General features: G+C 44.9%; 1 protein-coding gene across 3 annotated transcripts in view; it reads right to left on the bottom strand.

The window, feature by feature from the left end:
• trim55a (tripartite motif containing 55a) overlaps window positions 1–23,682 on the bottom strand; it is an 82,588-nt gene that overhangs the window by 17,760 nt on the left and 41,146 nt on the right. For all 3 annotated transcript variants that reach the window (XM_087985809.1, XM_043689271.2, XM_043689272.2), the window contains exons 5-8: window positions 23,353–23,586; window positions 16,398–16,420; window positions 16,177–16,301; window positions 10,034–10,248 (exon numbers count right to left, since the gene is read on the bottom strand). In XM_087985809.1, the coding sequence (XP_087841935.1) occupies window positions 10,034–10,248; window positions 16,177–16,301; window positions 16,398–16,420; window positions 23,353–23,586 (597 nt within the window). The remainder of the gene's footprint in view (window positions 1–10,033; window positions 10,249–16,176; window positions 16,302–16,397; window positions 16,421–23,352; window positions 23,587–23,682) is intronic.

The following is a 23,682-nucleotide window of genomic DNA, read 5'->3' as shown; positions in this document are numbered from 1 at the left end:
AGAGAGTTCAGTTCAGTTTTGTGGTCAATGGTAACCCCCAGGATAGTTGATGGTAGGGAACTGAAGCACTCCGTGTCCAAACGCAGCATCGAAAAGTGTGGCGCTGGAAAGCATAGCAGGTCAGGCAGCATCCGAGGAGCAGGAGAGTCGACATCGCAGGCATAAGCCCTTTATCAGGAATGTGGAGGAGGAAGAGAGCTGAGAGAAAAATAGAGGGTGGCAGTGGGGCTGGGGGGAAGGTAGTCAGGTAGGAAGGTGATAGGTAGATGCACGTGGTGGGGTGATGGTGATAGGTCATAGCAGAGGGTAGAGCGGGAAGTTGGGAAGGAAGATGGACAGGTAGGACAGTTCAAGAGAGTGGTGCTAAGTGGAGGATTGGATCTGGGATGAGTTGGGAGCAGGGGAGTTTTGGAAATTGGTGAAGTCAATGTTGATGCTGTGTGGTTGGAGGGTCCCATGGCAGAAGATGAGGCTTTCTTTCTCCAGGCATTGGGTGGCTTTGATTTGGTGGTGAAGGAGGCCCAGGACTTGCATATCCTTAGGGGAGTGGGAGGGGAGTTCAAGTGTTCTGCCACAGGGCAGTGGGGTTGTTTGGTGCGTTGTCCCAGAGATGTTCCCTGAAACACTCGTGGGTTGGCGTCCTGTCTCCCCAATGTAGAGGCAACCACATTGAGAGCAAATGACAATGTTGATGAGATATTTGGATGTGCAGGAAAATCTCTGCCGGTGTGGAAGGATCCTTTGTCGTCTTAGATGGAGGTGAGCAGGGAGGTGTGGGTGAAGTTTTACACTCCTGCAGTGGCAAGGGAAGATGCCGGGAGGGGAGGGTGGGCAGGCATGGACCTGACAGGGGAGTCACATAGGGGATGGTCTCTGCAGAATGCAAAAAGGGGTGGGGAAGAAATATACCTCTGGTTGTGGGGTCCATTTGTAGGTAGCGGAAATGGCGGAAGATAATGCAATGGTTGGTGGGGTGGAAGGTGAGGGCCAGGGGAGTTCTGTCCTTGGTGCAGTTGGAGGGGTGGGGTTTGAGAGTGAGAAGTGGAGCTGATGTGCTGGAGGGCATTGTTGATCATGCATGAGGTATAAACCCTGCACCCATACTCCCCCTCACCTCTGTCCAAGACCCCAAAGGATCTTTCCGCATCCGGCAGAGATTTTCCTGCACATCCAAATGCTTCATCTATGTGTCCATTGCTCTCGATGTGGACTCCTCTACACTGGGGAGACAGGATGCCAACTTGTGGAGGTTCAGGGACATTTCTAGGTCACTCATACCAAACGACCCCACTGCCCTGTGGCCGAACACTTCAACTCCCCCTCCCACTCTGCCAAGGACATGCAAGCCCTGGGCCTCCTCCACAGCGGAGTCAAAGCCACCCAACGCCTGGAGGAAAAACATCTCACCTTCTGCCTTGAGACCTTCCAACCACACAGCATCAACATCGACTTCACCAGTTTCCAAATCTCCCATCCCCCCACACTATCCCAGATCCAACCCTCCAACTCGGCACCGCCCTCATGACCTGTCCCACCTGTCCGTCTTCCTTCCCATCTATCCACTCCACCCTCCCCACCGACCTATCCCAATTACCCCCCACTATCCACCTATCGCCTTCCCAGCTATGATCCCCCCCAGCCCTATCCCCACCCCTCCCATTTATCTCTCAGCCTCCTTTCCCCCTCCACACTCCTGATGAAGGGCTTATGCCTGAAACGTCGACTCTCCTGCTCCTCGGATGCTGCCGGACCTGCTGTGCTTTTCCAGCGCCACACGTTTTGACTTTGACTCTCCAGCACCTGTCATCCTCACTCTCTCCATGACAAGTGGAAAGACACATTCACACCACACAACTGGTAAGCAATCACCATTTCTAACAAAGAGAGAATTATCATTTGTCTTCAGTGACATTACCATCGGTGAAATCTCTCCAATAATGACTTAATGGATGGGCTGGATTGTAACATATCCAAATTTTGTGATGATAAAAACAGGTGAGTGGGAATGCTGTGATGATGACATAAGGAATGTGTAAATGGATGGAAACGGGTTGAGTGAGTGAACAAACACTTGGCAGATGAAGCTTAATGTAGGAAATTGTGAGGACATACACTTTGGTTGGAAAAATCAAAAGGCATACAGTTATTTAAATGGAGAGAGACTCCAAAAAAGTGCAACACAAAGGGATCTGGGTTTTCTGTGCATAAAGCACGATAGGTTAGTATGCAGATGCAGTAAGTTATTGAGAAGGTAAATAGAATTTTGGCATTTATTGCTAGGGGTTTGGAGTTTAAAAGTAGAGACATCTTATCACAACTGTACAGGTAGCTAGTGAATACTACAAACTACTTTGGTGTCCATTTTTAAGAAAGGATCTATTGGTATTAGAGGCAGTTTGAAAGGGATTCATTTGGCCAATTCCTGAGATAAAGACGTTGACTTATCAAGAACTGCTAAACAGGTTAGACCTGAATTCATTGGGGTTTAGAAGAATGAGGGGTGACCTTATCACAACATACAAGATTCTGAGGGGCTTGACATGGGAGATGCTGAGTAGATAAATATTGATAATGACGGAATCTTGAAATGGGGACATGGTAACAGAACGAGAGGACACTCATTTAAAACAGAAATGTGAAGGAATTTCTTCTCCTTGAGGATAGTGAATATTTGGAAGTATCCATCCCAGAGGCTTGTGGGGGATAGATAACATTTAAAGAGGAGTTAAATAGGTTTCTGAAATGTTGGGGAGTTGAGGACTATGATGAACTAATGCAAAAGGCTGAGACAGGTCAGTCATGGTCGTGTTGTTTGTGGCAGCACACTTCAGGGATCACATGGTCCAGTCTTGTTGCTGCTTTTTACATTTACCCTTGATGGTTTAACCTGCCTAACAGGCCACTCAGCTTTATTAAATGGCTAAAAATGTAAAAAATGGATTGCAGTTGGGCAAACCCACTTAGCATTGAGTAAGGAACCGGCAACAGGAGCAGTATGCACCCAGCTCTGCCAACCATGTAAAACACTCCCTGCTGACAACTGGGCCTTGAACCAAGATGGGGAAAACAGGCTCATCCAATAGTATCTTGATATAGTCATACTCACCACACTCTAGCAGATATGACCCCGGACGCCAACGTTGCCATTACTGCATGTGTTCTGCTCTGCTGGCAGGACGGAGGCAGAGAGGCAGCACAGAGGTTACACAGTCAGGAGGGAGTTTCCCTCATCATTGACTCTGGATCCTATTGTTCAATACACTGCTACTGATCATGGTAACTGAGTCCTAACGGTCATAGCTGTTTGAGTGGCCTCTGGCAGATTATGAGGAAACCAACAAGAAGGCAAAACTTACTTCACCTCATCCAATGTACCTCTGGTAAACGCATCAGTTTGACAGGATTAGAGAGAGAGTAACCCCCTCATGGGACTTGGTCTTTGAAAGGACTATGTTCACTAACACTAACACCATGCTGAATGGGATAGATTTTCAGCAACGTTTAGCAACTCCAGATTAGGCATCTGTGAACAAGGAGGTTATGCTGGAACTGGACAAAACCTTGGTTACTTTTCCTCACATCTCCATTAAACCTCCTGCCCCTTCAATACATGCCCCCCAAAGGGAAGATTTCCTTCCTGTCTCCCATATCTATGCTCCTTATAATTTTATGCATTTCAATCTCCTCTGCTCTAAGGAAAATAACCTGAGTCCAATCTTTCTTCATAACTGACATAACCCTCGAGCCCAGGCAATATCCTTGTAAATCTCCTCTGCAGCCTCTCCAGTGTTATCACATCCTTCCTGTAAGATGGATTCCAGAACTGCATACAATACTCTAGCTGTGGTCAAACCAACTTTTTATACAATTCCAGCATGATGTCCCTGCTCCTAAACTCTATGCTTTGATCAATAAAAGTAAGTAAACCATATGCCTTTTTAACATTTTATCCACCAGTCCTGCTACCTTCAGGGACCAATGTACATGCACACCAAGGTCCCCCGATCCTCTGTACTTCCTAGGGTCCCACATGCATTCCCCTGCTATATTTGTCTGGCCAAGTACATCTTATGACATCCCCTTATCCCAACTGAATTCCACTTGCCACTAGCAGCCCATCTGACTAGCCTGTCTATGTCATCCTGTAATCTAAGGCTTTCCTCCTGACTATTTGCCACCCCGCCAATTTTCACACTATCTATGAACTTACTCATCAGGTGGTACCAAAGCATCTGTTCCATTATCCAATCCATTCTATGCAGATGCAAAAAAGCAGGTGACTGATGCATTGCTTGCCAATTTGCTATATTTTCCATCGACAACTTGAGACAGCCAGCTGAACATTGACAGTGTGTGGGTGGGTGAATTTAAAAGGAATTAGGTTCTGACTGTAGGTCATTGCGTGGCAGAATGTTTTGCTGTTCCAACGTGTCTGATGGAAGATCACAGATCATTAACATTCAGATGAACATTTAATCAGGGCTCAGCTCCAGGTTCCAACTTCTGACACCCACATCTCAATTTCCAAAGCTCTGGTCAATTAAGGACCAGAGAGCAGGCTTGCTCGTCCAATCAGAAACAGCTAGTGAGCTGCTAATTCTGGAAGGCCAATGGGAAGCCCTCTAGCATTCAGGAATTAGGAACCCCCCAATTGATTGAGGATGGAGGTACTGGGGTGAGGATGCAAACAGCAAGGGAACTGAGAAGTTAATTTAGTTACAGCTGACTGGTCACAATCCTGGAGCAGCCATCCCTCTAGAGGGCAGCCAATGGCTACTGCTGTGATCTTGTAGGTCACGAGAGTTTCAGTTGACCCATCATTCCACTCCACCCCACACTTATCCAGTCTGAACCCACTACCTTAGCCTTGATGTTGCTGACTGGAATTTACATGGCCTCAATAGCTTCTTGATTCATCATAATTAGCTTCCATCATCTACCCACCATTTGCTGTCAGTCAGCTTATCCTGCCCCAACCTGACCCTTTTCCGAGTCAGGGTTATGACAGTACCCTGCAGTACCTCTGGGCCCGCCCCAAGGCTGGAATCAAACCTGAGACTATGGTGCTATGAGGCAGCAGTGCTAACCACTGAGCCACCATGTTGCCCGAGTACCCAGCAGAAACGCTGAGCCTGACAAATTGTATGCCCCTCCCTTGCTTCTGTCTGGCCCCTGACCTGGATTAAAAATGTAGCCCTCTGTTTTTCTCTTTCCACAGATCGTGGCAGACATACTGAGTATTTCTGGCATGTTTTATTTTCCTCCAAAGATTGTGTGTGATTTCTTCAACGGGTCTATCGCCCAACCCAGGAGAAAAAGACTCTCTCACTTTTGACACCTTCCCAATTGTAACCAGCAGTACCAAGTCATAAAAGGGAATGTTCAATCTCCTCGAAGCTGACACAATTTAATTTTAAGGCGTCTGATCATTCTCAGTCCACTTGGTCCATCAAGACCTAAAGTATAAATGGATGACGAGATCATGGGAAACATGAACTGGAGTAGGCCATTCGTGCCTTCAGGCCTGTTCCATCATTCAACAAGGCTTTGACAGGTGACATGGTGGCTCAGTGGTTAGCTCGCTGCCTCACAGCGCCAGGGACCTGGGTTCAATTCCAGCCTCAGGGGACACAGCAAGCCTCCTGCTTGTCTAGCTTTGATCCTAGCACATGCAGTTTTATTTGTCTTTAATCTGATTAGGAGCATAGTCACTGGGGTTAACAAGATTGAGGGGTGAGGGGAGGGATGGGTAATCTCACAGAAAGCTGACTGGAGTTTGCACATTCTGCCCGTAACTGCCTGGGTTTCCTCTGGGTGCTCCAGTTTTCTCCCATAATCTGAAGATATGCAGTTCAGGTGAATTTGTCAGACTAAATTGCTGATAGTGGTCGGTGCATTAGACAGAGGGAAATGGGTCTGGGTGGATAACTCTTTGGAGGGTTGGTGTGAACTTGTTGGGCCGAAGGGCCTGTTTCCACACTGTAGGGATTGTATGGCAATGTAATTCTATGACTAATCAGATTGCCCTGTACAGCCTTAGCAAGGTGTCCTGATTTTCATACTCCCTACATCCCCACTCCTTACAAATAAGTCCAACATTTTATTTGCCTTCCTAATTACACGCGGTGCCTGCCTGCTAATGCCTTTACAAGGAAGAATGAAGTACCAAAAATCAGCATGCCGTGCAGCAGGTGGTGAGGAAAGCGTGTGGCATGCTGGCCTCCATATCGAGAGGATCTGAGTACAGGAGCCAGGATATCTTGTTGCAATTGTACAGGGCTTTGGCAATGCCACACAAGTATTGTGTGCAGTTTTGGTCTCCTTATTTGAGGTTGGATAATCTGATTATGGAGAGCGTGCAACAAAGGTTTACCAGACTGATTCCTGGAAAGACGGGACAGGTGTATGAAGACGGGACTGCTTTAGTTAGGACCATAAAGTAGACAAGCAGGAGGCTGGAAGAACACAGCAAGCCCAGGCAGCATCAGGAGGTGGAGACATTGAAGCTATGGATAGGAGGAACTGCAGATAAAGGTGGGGGGGAGAGGGGCGGAATGGTGAGGTAGTGGTAGGTGAATGCAGGTAGTGGGTACGACCTAGTTGGTCGATGGGAGACACAGCAAGCCTCCTGCTGCCTACTTTTGATTCTGACACATGCAGTTTTATTTGTCTTTAACCTGATTAGGAGTATATTCACTGGGGTTAACAAGATTGAGGGGGGAGAGGTAATCTCACAGAAAGATGTCAAATTCTGACAGGACTGGACAGGGTAATTTCAAGAAGGATCTTCCTGATGATTGGAGAGTTCAGACCCAGGGCTCGTGCTCTAAGTATATGGAGTAGGCCCATTTCGTACTGAGATAAGAGATTTCTTCATCCAGAGAGTGGGGGACCTGTGGAATTTTCCATCACAGGAAGTGGTTGAGTCCAAAACATTGAATGATTTCAAGAAGACGATAGATGTAGATCTTTGGGCTAAAAGGATCAAAAGGAATGGGGAGAAAGCAGCAACAGTGCAATAGAGTGGATGGTTAGCCATTAACAAGATGAATGGTGCAGCAGGGTTGAAGGGCTGAATGGCTGACCAGCTCCTATTTTCTATCTTTCTATTTAGTTTAAAGCCCTCTACATGACCCTGATTATACATTTTGCCAAGTCACCTGCCCCAGGGTGGCTCAGGTTTTGCAGCAGTACATCTCTCTCTTACCCGACTCTTGGTGTCTGTGTCCTATAAAATAAAACTCATTTCTCTCATTTGAGTCTCTTAGATATTTAGCATTCTTGTGCTGCTTAACCTATGATAATCTGCTCATGGCTCAGACAAAGGGGGCAAGGGCATCTTCTGATATCAGAGATGGAAATGTGTTGCTGGAAAAGCGCAGCAGGTCAGGCAGCATCTAGGGAACAGGAGAATCGACGTTTCGGGCATTAGCCCTTCTTCCTGAAGAAGGGCTAATGCCCGAAACGTTGATTCTCCTGTTCCCTAGATGCTGCCTGACCTGCTGCGCTTTTCCAGCAACACATTTCCATCTCTGATCTCCAGCATCTGCAGACCTCACTTTCTCCTCATCTTCTGATATCAGTCCAGACCCTGTTCACAGCTAACAGGGTCAGGATAAGGTAGTGACCAGGGAGTCAGACGTCAGGAAGCCCACCACCCGGCTGACTCTTTCTACCCTCTTATGGGGTGGTTTTCCTCCAGGGATGAGAGAGAGGGGGTTGGGTGTCACAGCTGTTACTATTGGTATAGGTGATGGGGTGTGTCCCGAGTGAGTGAACAGGCAGCACAGCTGGTTAATGGTGTTGGGAGTTGGAGTGAGTCAGAGCGAGTGTGGAAGAAGTTGCAGGCATCAGTGAGAGTGGTGGAGCATGATCCTTAGTGGGAGTTGGGTACAGTAGCAGAGATAGAACAAGTGTGAGGTGTCAGAGAGAAGATAGAGTGGAGTAAATCAATGGCCATTTTCCCACAGTGCTCTGGGCAGCTGAGACCACGTTATCCTGGGTGGAAACCTCAGAGTGGGCTAGGCATGGTCTGGGGGCATGGCCTCATCTGCTACTCTGTGGTGGGGGGGTGGGGGAGGAAATCCCATCTCACCCTCCCAACCTCCAGTTCCCCGCACGGCGCCAATTTCCCTCCCGTCTGCCACACCTGGGGCAAATCTCAGGAACTGTGGATTGACAGTGTTTGTCTATGCACCATCACCTTTTAAATATGATGCCAGCTCTAGGTTGCTGGTCAATTCTGGACTAACTAAACAGTGGTAAGTTGCTCTGGGAATGCTGTTCTAAGATAGGACAGGAATCGAACCTGATACATGCCATAGGGGCGGGAACAGTAATTATTGTGGTGAGTTTGGTAAGATTCAGTGAGAAAACTCATTTGGCTTCTCAGAGAGAATCCCTCCAATGAACCTAGCCAAATACACCAAATGATTCAGCCTGAAGAGGTGTACAGAGGGGTATGGTCATGTTAAGCGATAGAACAGAAACTTGGCAGGTGGCATACAATGTGGGAAAATATGGAGTTATGTACTTTGGTAGGAAGAATGGAGGAGCTGAATATTATTTAAATGGGCATAGACTGCACAAAACAGAGGGTTTGGGAATCCTTGACTATGAATCATACAAAAACTAGAATCCAAGTTTAGCAGGTAATAGGGAAGGCAAATAGAATGTTAGCATTCATTCCAAAGGGAATATTGTGTAAAAATAGGAAACCTTGCTAAAACTATACAAGACACTAGTCATAGAGTTGTACAGCATGGAAACAGACCCTAATCAGACTACAGCTGGAATACTGTGAACAGTTTTCGGCTCCTTATCTGAAGAAGGGTAAACAGGCATTGAACACAATCCAGAAGAGGTTCACTAGTTTGATACTGGAAATGGAGGGACTTACATTTGAGGAGAGGTTGAGTAGATTTGGCTTATACTCCTTGGAGAGCTTACTGAAACAACATCCTTAGGAGGCTTGACAGACAAGTTATATCTCCTGTGGGAGAGTCTGGGACCAAAGGGCATCATTCCAGAGTAAGGCGTCACTCACATAAGACAGAGACGAGGAGGACTCTTTTCTCTCAGAATGGAGTGCATATGTTGAGTTATTTACCAAATGCTGTCAAGGCTGGGTGATTAAGTATATTCAAGACTGTGAGAGACAGATTTTTTACTCAATCATTGAAGGAAGAGTTATGATGATAAGTCAGGCATGTGGAATTGAGAATGATTAGATCACGCCATCAAGCAGACTCGATGGGCTGAATAGCCCACTTCTGCTCTGATGGGCTATGGTGTCAGAAGCCATTTCATTCTGCAGCAGGAGGTATAACAACCAATGTTAAAATCCATCCAACACTCATGCAATGTCAAATAATTGAGCATGATCACTGCCATTAGGAAGGCAGACTCTATCGCTGTTTCCACCACCTAACTGAGTGACACTGATTCTCTGATGGCTATCCCATTTGAGATCAGCTAACTGCACTGAGATACAGGATATAGGAGTGCCCGAGGATCCTTCTGGTTTGGATGGTCATTAAATGACTGAATCACTGTGATTGTGAGGTTTCCTACTGTGGTAAAACAAAAGTGATGAAAATTGTAGCTAGAACTAATAGTCCCTAATTCTGAATTATTTACTATTATTTTGTGAAAGTGAGACTAAATCTCATTTTCATATTTGTTTAACCAAATTAAACAATTACTTGCATACCAATTCTATTGAACTGCAGTTAATTGAAATACAGACATCATCCATCTTTAGGAGCATATTATTGCTCTGAAGTGCCTAGGACAATATTGCAAGGATTAGAGATTAACTTGGCTTAGAATGCAAGGCTGAATGTTGTCTTTGGTAACAGCTTATCCTTTTACTTTTGGCAAGAAAGACGATTGATTTCACCAAAAGCTATCAAATATTTGTCAGTTAAAGAAAGCAATCAACTCAGCTTTAAGAAAAATAAAAATGCACTAGTTTCTGATTTATGGTGCTTGTCACTAGTTATTAACATTAATACTTGAAGAATGGTGGTACCTGCTGTCCAATAGCTGTTTGCAAACAGACGCTTCCCTCTTCTGATGCTAAAGCAGTTGTGTTTATGGGTGTTGGCTCTGTTGGATGGATAGCTGGTGAAATAGCTCCAGTAGAAGCACCCTCCTGCTGGGACTGCTCCACCTCAGCGTGAATCTCCTCAGTTTGCTCTTCTTCCACTTCTTCCCCTTCTTCCAGTTCAGTTGTCTCCTCTTCAACTGTGGGTTTAAAGAGTACACGTTCTCATGCTGGAGATATTTTAGTCTATGTTAATCCTGCACAAGTGCTGTCATCTTCTGATACATGAATATTAATCAGCTGGCAGCAAAACCAGGGCAAAAGTCTTCCTGGCACTGGCCACATCCTAGAATTATGTTGTTACCAGACTCACATGCCAGGAGCAGGTGGCACTAACATAGCACCCAATGTCAAATAAAATCAGATTGCAACAGAGTAATCATCACAGTATGCTATGCTCAGCAAAAATCATTGGTAGATTGTTATAGAGTTGTACAGCACAGAAACAGACCCTTCGGTCCAACCCATCCATGCCAACCAGATATCCTAAATTAATCTAGTCCCATTTGCCAGCATTTGGCCCATATCTCTCTCTCCAAACCCTCCTTATCCATGTACCAATCCAGATGTCTTTTAAATGTTGTAATTGTAACAGCCTCCACCACTTTGTCTGGTAGCTTGTCACACGTACCATCCTCTGCATGAAAAAGTTGCCCCTTAGGTCCCTTTTAAATCTTTCCCCTCTCACCTTAAATCTCTGACCCTCTAGTTTTGGAATCCCCCCACCCCAGGGAAAAGACCTTGATATTTGTTCTATCCATGTCCCTCATAATTTTATAAACCACTACAAAGGCACCCCTCAGCCTCCAAAAGTTTGCTATGCTCAGCAAGGATCATAGGCATGTTTCTTACAAGGGATTTATCATTTTGTTTCCCACATTAAAAAAGAGGGACTTTGCCTAATTGGAACATCGTAACAGGAATAGGCCATTCAGCCCTTTAGAGTCATAGAGATGTACAGCATGGAAACAGACCCTTCAGTCCAACCTGTCCATGCCGACCAGATATCCCAACCCAAGCTAGTCCCACCTGCCAGCACCCGGCCCATATCCCTCCAAACCCTTCCTATTCATATACCCATCCAAATGCCTCTTAAATGTTGCAATTGTACCAGCCCCCACCACATCCTCTGGCAGCTCATTCCATACACATACCACCTTCTGCATGAAAAAGTTGCCCCTTAGATCTCTTTTATATCTTTCCCCTCTCACCCTAAACCTATGCCCCCTAGTTCTGGACTCCCTGACCCCAGGGAAAAGACTTTGTCTATTTATCCTATCCATGCCCCTCATGATTTTGTAAACTTCTATAAGGTCACCCCTCAGCCTCTGATGCTCCAGGGAAAACAGCCCCAGCCTGTTCAGCCACTCCCTGTAGCTCAGATCCTCCAATCCTGGCAACATCCTTGTAAATCTTTTCTGAACCCTTTCAAGTTTCACAACATCTTTCCGATAGGAAGGAGACCAGAATTGCACGCAATATTCCAACAGTGGCCTAACCAATGTCCTGTACAGCTGCAACATGACCTCCCAACTCCCGTACTCAATGCTCTGACCAGTAAAGGAAAGCATACCAAACGCTGCCTTCACTATCCTATCTACCTGTGACTCCACTTTCAAGGAGCCTAACCTTCAAATCTTTGGGCTGAAAATGTGTTGCTGGAAAAGCGCAGCAAGTCAGGCAGCATCCAGGGAACAGGAGAATCAACGTTTCGGGCATAAGCCCTTCTTCAGGCCCTTCCTGAAGAAGGGCTTATGCCCGAAACGTCGATTCTCCTGTTCCCTGGATGCTGCCTGACCTGCTGCGCTTTTCCAGCAACACATTTTCAGCTCTGATCTCCAGCATCTGCAGACCTCACTTTCCCTTCAAATCTTTGGGCCCAACATTCTAAATGACAGCGAGAGTATTTAATCAGAACAATTCTAGAATGCCAACAATTCAAATCTAGATCTATTGGGTTCCATCCCCTGCATTTCCCCCACTTCTTAGGGTTTATTCCATTTAACAAGTGGAGATGTTTTGGGAAATATCTCATGTCCTGGGAATTCTGCCAAGTTCTGGAGTGTTCAAACCCTAATAAGATCCATACCTGCTGACAGTAAGAATCATTGAGAGGTCAGGCCCATTGTACTGTCTTGTATTGTTGTGTGTAAAAGTGCTTCCTGACAAATCTCCTGATGGTCCAGTCCTAATACCCCTTTAGACTTAGAATCACCAACCAGTGGAAATAGCTTATCCTTATCTATTCTGTCTCTCAGTTAATATCTTGAGGATCCCTTAAACTTCTAAATTCTGGAGAAAGCAGAGATAACTTAAACAACTTCTCCTTAAAACTTAATCCCTGAAATCCAGGTATCATTCTTATGAACCTATGCTGTACTCCCTCCAAGGCCAATGTATCTTCCCTAAGGTGTGGTGTCTAGATTTGCTCACTGTACTCTGAGTGGAATTGAACCATGGGATTGAATGATTGCAACATAACTCCAGTCTACTAGGTATAAAGGCCAGTCTTCCATTAGTCTTCTTGGTTATTTTCTGTACCTGTTTGTGGCATTTTAAGGATCTATACACCTGAACCCCAAGTCTTTTTGGACATCCCCTTATTTAACTTTATGCCATCTAGAAAGTACCCTGATCTATCCTTTCTCAGTCCAAAATGGATAACTTGCTTACATTGACCTCTATCTGCCACAGTTTTTCCCATTCACCTAGTTATTCAATATTGTAAATTTACGCCGTCATATACACTGTCTACAACACCACCTAACTTTATTCCAGCTTCACTAATTGCAATCTAAGTAATATAATTTTTCATCCATTGTCCATTCAACACTACGACCTGGGCTTCAAGTCAGCACTATCTGACAAGACCTTAAAGCTATAGGAGCCTACCATGAAATGATTTTAGCAATTGTTTTTTTCTGAGTTATTTCCAGAGGACAACAATACCTAGCATTAATTTTGCACTAAATTTGCAACTTCACCTTAAAAGTCTACAAAAATGAAGTGTCTGGGAAATGGAGAATTAAACAGCAACATAGAAAATAGGAGCAGGAGAAGTCCATTCGGCCCCCTGAGCCTGCCCTCCCATTCATTTTGATCATGACTTATCATTTAGCTCGATACTCTAATCCTATCCATCCCACCAATATCCCTTGATCCCTTTAGCCACAAGACCAAAATGACCTCCATTTTGAAAACATAACGTTTTGACCTCAGCCACTTCCTGTGGTGCTGAATTCCATAAGCTCACCATCTCCAGGTGAACAAAATTCTTCTCAGTCCCAAAAGGTTTATCTCTTATGCTTGAACTATGACCCCTGGTTCAGGGCTCCCCCACCATCAGGAACACCCTTCCTGTATCTAACCTGCCTAGTCCTGTTAAAATTTTATAAACTTCTATGAGATCCCTCCTCATTCTTCTAAACTCCAGAGAATACAATCCTAACCAACTCAATCTTTCCTCATAGGTTAGATCTGCCATCCCAAGAATCAGTTTGGTAAAACTTTGCCACACTCTCACTACAGACAGATAAGAAGACCAAACTACACGCAGTATTCCTCATCAATGCCCTGTAATGAGATGGAATTAAGATGTCTCATTGGACTAACATGAAAGTTATAGGTGAAAGTGAGGACTGCAGATGCTGGAAACCAGAGTTTAGATCAGAGTGGTGCTGGAAAAGCACAGCAGGTCAAGCAGCATCCGAGGAGCAGGAAAATCGACAGTTCGGTCAAAAGCCCTTCATCAGTGGTGCTTTTTCAGCACCACTCTAATCAAACATGAAAGTTATATTCATCCATATTGTGTGTAAATTTAAACAATTAGTGTTATCATTACCTACACTCTTTCGCTAACATTGATACCTTCTACAAATTTATCATAACCAAAAATAAAACAATGAAAAGACCTTTGCCATAAAAAGAAGAAAGAAGTCAGGGAACTCGAGTCCAGTGAGCTTAATGTCAATGGTGGGTAAGTTGTTGGAAGGGACACTCATATATTTGGAAAGACAAGTACCGGTTCAGGCTGGTCAGCATGGCTTTGTGCATGGGAAATCATGGTTCACAAATCTGAGTGAGTTTTTGGAAGGGGTAACTTAGAGGTTGATGAAGACATGGGCATTTGCTAGGCCTGCGACAAAGTTTCACATGGTCAACTGCTTAGCAAGGTTAGCAAGGAGAGCTAGTCAACTGGATACAAAATTGGCTTGACAGTAGGAGGCAGAGGGTGGTGGTGGAGGGTTGTTGTTCAGGCCTGTGACACAAGGATCAGTGCTGGGTCCACTGTTATTCATCATTTATGTAATTGATTTGGATGAGAATAGAGGAGGTATAGTTAGTAAGTTTGTGGATGACACCAAATTTGGTGATATAACAGGCAGTGAAGAAAGTTATGTAAGAGTACAATGGGATCTTGATCAACTGAACCAGTGGGCTGAGGAATGTCAGATTTAGATAAATGTGAGGTGTTGCATTTTGGCAAGAAAAACCAAGTCAGGACTTACAATTGATGGTAGTGTTATCGATCAGAGAGATCTAGGGATGCAGGTACATTGGTTCTTGAATGTGGTGGCACAGTTAGACAGGGTGGTGAAGAAGGCATTTGGAACTTCATTGATCAGAGCATTGAGTACAGGAGTTGGGAGGTCATGTCATGTGTATACTAGACATCAGTAAGGCTACATTTGGAGTACTGCATACTATTCTGGTCTCTGTTATAGGAAGGATGTTATTAAACTGGAAAAGGTGCAAACAATATTCATACAGATGTTACCAAGACTGGAATATTTCAGTTATAAGGAGAGACTGGTTAGGCTGGGATTTCTTTCCCTGAAGTGCAGGACGCTGAGGGGTAACCTTCCAGAGGCTTAAAAATCATGAGGGTCATGGATAGGGTGAATAGCCAAGGTCTTTTCCTCAGCATAGGGAGTACAAAACCACAAGCCATAGAATTAAGTTGTGTGGGGAAATATTTAAAAGGGACATGAAGGACAACTTTTTCATGCAGAGGGTGGTGTGTGTATGGAATGTGATGCCAGAGGAGGTGGTCGAGGCTGGTACAATTCCAACATTTAAAAGGCATTTCGACAGGCACATGGATAGGAAGGGTTTAGAGGAATATGGGTCAAATGCAGATCCATGGGACTTGTTCAGTTTAGGAAACTTGGTCAGCATGGACGATGGGCCAAAGGGCCTGTTTCTGTGCTGTATGACTCTATAAATGCACACAATATGAATCTTGCACTTCAATTACTCCAAACAGAGAACTGGCCATGAAGAGAATGAATGTTGGAGGACCAGGTTTGGAAGATTGTAGAACTGTTGCCAATTCACTTTCCCCTTATACTTGGTTCACCGTGAAGTGAACATGTCAATGCATTCCCCCTGTATTGAAAATCGGTGACAGAAACATAAAATGTACAAGTCAATCATGATAAACGTACCATAGTTTTCCCAGACCATGGCGCTGCCTTCCCATTAAACAGAGACAACTGCTCGGAGCTTAACCTGAGGGTCACCAGATCTCAGGCAAGGGGTGAGAAGGAAACTCCTCCTCCTCCAGCCACTGCAGAATTGAACCCAAGCTGCTGCAAAGAGCCTTTCATCCAACTGAACAAAACTGACCCCCACCAAGTCAGCGAACATTTAAAAGAAGGGAATATCTTAATTTTCCTGATCAATAATCTGTTGGAGCAAATTACACACACTTTACAGAATTCACCTGATATCGTTCCAATGGAATGAACTGGAAGAAGGAGGTGGGTGAGAATTCAATACCAGGTTGAGGATTTTCTCTGCCAGGTTACCGCTGTCGTGGTGAAATCCTATCCAGGCAGTGGTTAGTTGGGGAGTTAGATACGGATGAGCTTGTTACGATCTGATCAAAAAGCTTTTTTCTAGTTTTACTTCCTATCATGTCCTAAATTAGAATGGTATTGATTAACAGCACTCCCTGTTACCAATATCTTACTGAGCCATAAAATACGCTTACGCTGCCCAAGCTTTCACCTATTGTTTATGATGAAAAGTAAAGAATCTAACTTTGTTCTGGAACATGTCCTCACATTTTTGGAAGTCAATCTCCCTGAGAAGCTTTTCTTCTTCCTTAAATTCGACTGAAAAGTGATCCATATTCTCAAAGCCACGTTCTATTTTTTCCATCTGTGATATTTCAGATATTTCGGAAATCCTAGAAAAAATTCATTGAGAATTGGTTGTGAGACAACAGTCCATATTTTCAGAAGAACGTCGTTAACTATCAAGCTTGTGTAGATGGGGTACTTACTTTTTAATCAGTGGTTTTGTATTCTGTAAAAAGAAAATGCAACTTTATTAAATACTCAAAGTACTCTTCAAAACAAAGATTAAGTTCATAATTTTGAAGTTTGATTTTGCAATGCCACTGTGGAATACTACAGGATGACTGACTAACATTTATCAAATGTTACTTCCTCTCTCCTTCGTGGTTGTTTAAGCTCAGTTAAAACAACGCAAGAGGAAATGAACTGATTCCAATATCCTTAAACCATCTTTAAAAAGCTGGAGTGCACTCTGTCAAGTGCGGACACTCCAGAGCTGCTCTGCAGGGTGGAGATATTAAACATGGGCACGGCACATAAGGGGAAGTTGGCACCACATGTTGTGGACAGGGACCGGAGGGTTAGGGATGGGGTGACACACAGATGGATGCCCTCGTCTTCTAGACTCCAAGCTGAGGAGTAGACTTATAGAGATTTATAAAATCATGAGGGACATGGTTAGGGTAAATAGATAAGGTCCAGGGCATAGGTTTAGGGTGAGAGGGATGGGGGTATGAATAGGTCGAGATTAGAGCGATATGGGCCAAGTGCTGGCAAATGGGACCAGATTAGGTTGGGATATCTGGTCAGCATGGATGAGTTGGACCGAAGGGTCTGTTTCTGTGCTGTACATCTCTATGACTCTGTGACTGGCAGAGAAGGAGGCAACCCACCAGACCCTGCAAGTCCAGTCTGAGGTGGTCATCTGGGTCAGTCCAGTTTGGTGAAATGCCCATGGGTGCCAAAGAAGGTCAATCACCTGCTCCACCCCACTGTGGTAGGTACCACTACCTTCTCTCTGTTATGTCACACTCACTCTTTCTCTGCTACAACACCTACCTTCCACTGAGCCCCATGCTCTACCACTCTCACTATTGCATGCAGCAGCTTCCCTCACTCGTTCTCACCCCTTTAAATAACCCCTCCCCTTTACCTTTTTGAACCCTACCTGTCCTCGGCATTGCCTAGTCACTCACTCAAGACGCCTCAGCACCTTTCCCTCACTTGTGCCAGTGCCAAAGACTGTGCCAGCTGGTTTCACCTCACTCAAACTTTCCCTTTGACTCATTCCAGAAGACTGGGACATAATGTAACAGGGACAAAGGGACAGTCTGAAATTCAGCTCCTCACTCTTGACCAGGGGACGGAGTTTGACCTTGCCAGCAAAGCCCGGGACAGTTCATTGAGAGACACTAAAATCTCCAAGTCCCAGCAAGCAATAAAGAAGCATTGTGCTTTGTTCTGCTACTCTCCCGGCTAGCCCACAATCAATCTGATATTATTATCAGTTCTTGGTTAATAACACCTTCTCTGTCTCCTGCAGGTACAAGTAGGATGTTCATGGTGTCTTCAGTGAAAAGGCCTGCCTCACTAAACATCCCCTCCTCTACCTCGGAGGGAGGGAGCAGCAAGACTAGCTCCTGCTCCCATCTCAGACACTGACACCTCGATGGGTACAGTCAGGGGGGTGGACCTCACTGACACGTCTCTGCAGCTGGTTGAGGAAGTCACGCCCCAGGTCGCTGGCACTCGGAGGGTTGATGGAGATGGGGCACCTGATTAACCTCAGGCAGGAGAGGGGGCCGTGCTGTTGGCGATTCCTGACTCCATTGCCACGCACAGGAAGTTCCCAGAGCAGCAGGTGGGTTTGTCAGGGCCATGATGGAACCAAACAAAAACGTTGCAGGGACTGGAGCGATGTTGTGGGAACCTGGCTCCCTCTGGCATGTGACCATCGGGCTGTCTCCATGGACAGGTTGGTGACTGCCTTTGGAGGGGCAGCTGCAGGGCCCTCAGGGTGAGCTGGAAAACCACACAGTCCTGTACTCCCCACCCCTGGGAGCTCCCTCAGGGTGAGCTGGATAACCACACAGTCCTGTACCCCCCTGGGAGCTCCCTCAGGGTGAGCTGGATATCCACACAGTCCTGTACACCCCCCCCCACCCCCCCGGGAGCTCCCTCAGGATGAGCTGGATATCCACACAGTCCTGTACCCTCCTGGGAGCTCCCTCAGGGTGAGCTGGATATCCACACAGTCCTGTACCCCCCCTTGGGAGCTCCCTCAGGGTGAGCTGGATAACCACACAGTCCTGTACTCCCATGGGAGCTCCCTCAGGGTGAGCTGGATATCCACACAGTCCTGTACCCCCCCTTGGGAGCTCCCTCAGGGTGAGCTGGATAACCACACAGTCCTGTACTCCCATGGGAGCTCCCTCAGGGTGAGCTGGATAACCACACAGTCCTGTACCCCCCCCCCCCCGGGAGCTCCCGCAGGGTGAACTGGATAACCACACAGTCCTGTACCCTCCTGGGAGCTCCCTCAGGGTGAGCTGGATATCCACACAGTCCTGTACCCCCCCCCCCCGGGAGCTCCCTCAGGGTGAGCTGGATATCCACACAGTCCTGTACCCCCCCCCCCCCGGGAGCTCCCTCAGGGTGAGCTGGATATCCACACAGTCCAGTACCCTCCTGGGAGCTCCCTCAGGGTGAGCTGGATATCCACACAGTCCTGTACCCCCCGGGAACTCCCTCAGGGTGAGCTGGATATCCACACAGTCCTGTACCCCCCGGGAACTCCCTCAGGGTGAGCTGGATATCCACACAGTCCTGTACCCCCCCCCCCCCCCCCCCTACCCCGGGAGCTCCCTCAGGGTGAGCTGGATATCACACAGTTCTGCAATTCTCGACGATCAATATCCAGTTTGGAAAATGCAACCTTTTTTGTCCCAATGTCAAGGATATCCTGACTGGGCTTCTCACCCAATTTTCCTAAGAGCCTGTGTCATTCAGGATCTGGGAAAATACTGTCCTCTGTTTTTGTAAAATGTAACTACTGTAGCCATCTCTTTGCAGAATGAGCTCACAGAGATAATTGTTGACGCTGGTCTCATTAACCATAACGGTTGACGTTTTGGAATGTGATTAATTGACAGGAACAGAGTTAATTAATACTGCAGTCCAATTGATTGAAGGCTCCTCCGGTATGGTGGAGATGACACGAGGCCCTTAAAACGATAAAATTACTCCTGAAGTTTGTTTCTTTTCTCTATTTTACTAAATTTTCTCTAAATTCTTGGGCTGTTGAGTATAGAGACTGGAGGATAGAGCAGATGGACGCAGAGATGGTGGAATGGTGCTTGAGATTGCCAGGATACGGGGGACACCTGTTTTTGGGGAAGTGAGCCCTGTATACGCACTCGCACCTCAACAGAGCCAAGAGCAATGTCTTCACAAGGTGACTTACTCCTCCTGCTGGGGTATGTTGAAGCTAACTTGGCAGGCCTTGGAAACCAGGATGCAGCGGTAGCTGGGTGCATGAAGGTTTGAGAGAGACAAACAGCACTCATGAGCAAGTATCAGGATGGGTGTTAGATGGGTCAGAATAAGAGGGAATGCAACATGACCTAAATTAGGCTTATAGCTCATATTTATAATTGCAATGTATTCTAGATTTACCCTGTATTATAGCCAACAAACAGTCACAAAGATCTAGTGGAACAGATTTACAGGTAAATCACAGAAAAATTCAAAAACAATACAGTAGTGATCAGAGTGTTCTTTAAAAATTATGGGACAGTAATAGTTTACAAGATGGAGAGTACGAAGAGTTTTTGAAGTCTGTTCAGGTGACCTTTGGATATGAACATAAGAGGTACAGTTAGTAAGTTTGCAGATGACACCAAAATTGGAGGTGTAGTAGACAGTGAAGAAGGTTATTTCAGATTACAACAGGATCTGGACCAGATGGGCCAATGGGCTGAGGAGTGGCAGATGGAGTTTAATTCAGATAAATGCAAGGTGCTGCATTTTGGGAAAGCAAATCTTAGCAGGGCTTATACACTTAATGGTAAGATCCTAGGGAGTGTTGCTGAACAGAGACCTTGGAGTGCAGGTTCATAGCTCCTTGAAAGTAGAGTCACAGGTAGAAAGGATAGTGAAGGCGGTGTTTGGTCTTCTTTCCTTTATTGGTCAGAGTATTGAGTACAGGAGTCGGAAGGATGTTGTGAAACTTGAAAGGGTTCAGCAAAGACTTACAAGGATGTTGCCAGGGTTGGAGGGTTTAGGCTATAAGGAGAGGCTGAATAGGCTGGGGCTGTTTTCCCTGGAGCATCAGAGTCTGAGAGGTGACCTTATAGAGGTTTACAAAACTATGAGGGGCATGGATAGGATAAATAGACAAAGTCTTTTCCCTGGAGTTGGGGAGTCCAGAACTGGACAGCATAGGTTTAGGTTGAGAGGGGAATATTATAAAAGAGACCTAAGGGATAATTTTTTCACGCAGAGGGTGTTATATGCATGGGATGAGCTGCCAGAGGAAGTGGTGGAAGCTGGTACAATCGCAACATTTAAAAGGCATCTAGATAGGAACATGAATAAGAAGGATTTGGAGGAATATGGGCCGGGTGCTGGCAAATGGGATTAGATTAGGTTGGGGTATCTGGTCGGCATGAACGAGTTAGACTGAAGGGTCTGTTTTTGTGCTGTACATCTATATGACCCTATGACCTTTTTATCTGAGTGTCTCTGACTCAAAGGGAAAGAATGAGGTGAATTAATTGAAGTGTTAATGGTGGGATATTTGCAGAATAGTGATTATCGTGTCATGAGTTTAGCTTGTCTATGGGAAAAGAGAAAAAGCAGTACGTAGCAAAAGTATTTAACTGGAAGAGTGCTGATTTTAGTGGGGTAAGAATGGATGTGACCCATTTAAATTGGATGCAAAGTTTGGTAAATAGAACTGTAACAGAACAATGGGTTGCCTTTAAAAAGGAGATAAAGTGTGATTGATATAGACAGTAAGATGAAGCAGAAAACAGCAGAAAACAGGTGCAGATGACAATCGAATTGAAAATCACGCTGACTATAAAAAGTCCAGAAGGGAAGTGTAAAAAAAAACAAGAAAGGCAAAAGGAAAGTATGAGAAGAGACTGGCAGCTAACACAAAAGGAAATCCCAAAGTTTCGATAAACAAATAAACAGTAAAATGTTAGTAACAATGTGCAAGGAGCGTGGCCACTTAGGGAACAAAAACAGTTCCCTCATTGATCATGGAGACAAATCCACGGCTCAGTTGTTAAATATTTGCATTTCTCTTTACCAAGAATGAGGATATTGTTAATGTCTAATAGAGATAGTTAAGAAATTGAATAGGCTAAAAACTTCTCAACAAAAAAATTTAAGTAAGCTCAAAATTGATAAGTTAGCAGAACTGGATGAAATGCACGCAATTAAACTCTGCGAAGTAAGGGAAGAAGTTGCAGAGGTACTTGTTATAATCTTCTACTTGGCCTTAGATACGGGATTGATGTGGAGGAGTAGATAATTACAGATGTTACCCTTATTTGAAACTTTTTCAAAAGTAAATCCATCAAAAACATTCCAATCTGTGTAACCTCAGTGGTGGGAAAGGTTTTACAATTGATAATCAAGAAAAAACTGCAACTTAGGTAATTATAAATTAATTAAGGAAAGGCAGATTTACTAAAGGCAAAACGTGTTTAACTAAATTGATTGAGGAGGGAGTACTGGTGAGTTTAATGAGGTTGATTTGCTATAAAGGGACTTCCAATGGACACTTGATAGAAAGCTACATAAGAATGGTGACATGAGATTTGAAACCTGCTAAATGAAAGGACAAGAGATGTCATAGATACAAGGCTATCAGAATGACATGAAAGAACAAAAACAGTTGATGGTATTTCTTAGACTTGAAGTAGGGGCATAGTACGATTTCCATGGGTTGGTATTGGGTCCACTGCTTTTCATGACATATATTAAAGATGTGGATTTGATTGTACAGGGCACGAGATTAAACTTTGCAAATAATCTGTGAGAAGGATAGGGATTGATTCTAAAAGGCCATAGACTGGAGGTTTTGAGAAAATGCTATAGTGATGCTCAACATCACCATTGGTCTGGACAGAGAGAATCTGTTCCTATCGGGTTTGAAAACCAGAGGATGACTATTTCATGTGATTGAAATGACAGTGACATGAGGAGAAACATGAGTAAGTGGCCAGGACTTGGAATATGTTGCCTAAAAATTTAATTGAGACAAATTCGATTATGGATTTCAAAAGGAATTAGAATTAGAATCCCTACAGTGTGGAAATCAGCCTTTCGGCCCAGCAAGTCCAGACTGACCCTCCGAAGAGCAACCCACCTGCCCCATTCCCCTATTACTCGACGTTTTCCCCTGACTAATGCACTTAACCTACACATCCCTATCCACTATGGGCAATTTAGCATGGCCAGTTCACCTAACTTGCACATCTTTGGGTCGTTGGAGGAAACCCATGCAGACACAGGGAGAATGTGCAAACTCCACACAGACAGTCACCTGATGCTGGAGTTGAACCTGGGACCCCGGCACTGTGAGGCGGCAGTGCTAACCAAAATTGGAGAAATCTCTCAAGAGGAAACTTTCCACGGCCACGGGGAAAGGGCACAAATCGAGCAGTGGTTGAGTTGCACTTGCAGACAGGTGATGTGGAAAAATGGACTGATTGACTTCTGTATTGCAGCCATTCTATTATTAAATGAATCCAATCCCACAGAAACCAAACTGTTATTATCTACAGTTATGTTCAGTTACATATAAACTCTTACTTGACGATACATGAATAATATCTCCTCAGAGCTGCTCTTTCTTAACGGTTTAAAGCAGAACCTTCCTTTTACTTTATTTACAACATTGTGGAGATCCAAAGTCATCACTGGGTCAAGAAGATAAACAGTTAAAATACCCACATTACTGTTTTTGGTAGCAATCCCAAATGTGACAAAATATTCTACCACAGGTTTAACTATTATGACAAATAATAAATGGAAGGTCAGTCCTTATTACTTTTTGCCAAGATAAAGTAGGGGGGTGGTATCAATGTGGTGATATGTGCAAATCCTTATGCACTTTTGTTGAAGTCACATTGTTTAACTCAGTACCTGTAAGAAGACTGCTATTTCAGGCTCCTCCATACACTGCAATCCGGACTGAATGACCTTGGATATCTCCTCAAGATGTTCAGCGTATTTCCGAATCAATGAGCGAATATGATGCATCTTTTCCTCTTGCTCCATTGTGATATATTGCATCATTTCCTTTTTCTTTTCCTCCAACAGTGCGTATAGACCATCAAACTTCTCACACATGTGTTCCTTCTGCCTGCGACTGTTCTCCTGCAACATTGAAGCGTTCATTACTTTGGTTGAAGTTTTCAAATCCCATCCACCTTCATCCACAAACAAACAAAGCGTCGACAAAGGATTTCTGGC

The sequence above is a fragment of the Chiloscyllium plagiosum genome, unplaced genomic scaffold, assembly GCF_037043375.1.
Source record: "Chiloscyllium plagiosum isolate Xiang-an unplaced genomic scaffold, Cpla_swu_hap1 HiC_scaffold_4, whole genome shotgun sequence".
Lineage (NCBI taxonomy): Eukaryota > Metazoa > Chordata > Chondrichthyes > Orectolobiformes > Hemiscylliidae > Chiloscyllium > Chiloscyllium plagiosum.
Note: the sequence above shows the minus strand (reverse complement) of the source record. Positions and strands in the feature narration are given on the sequence as shown.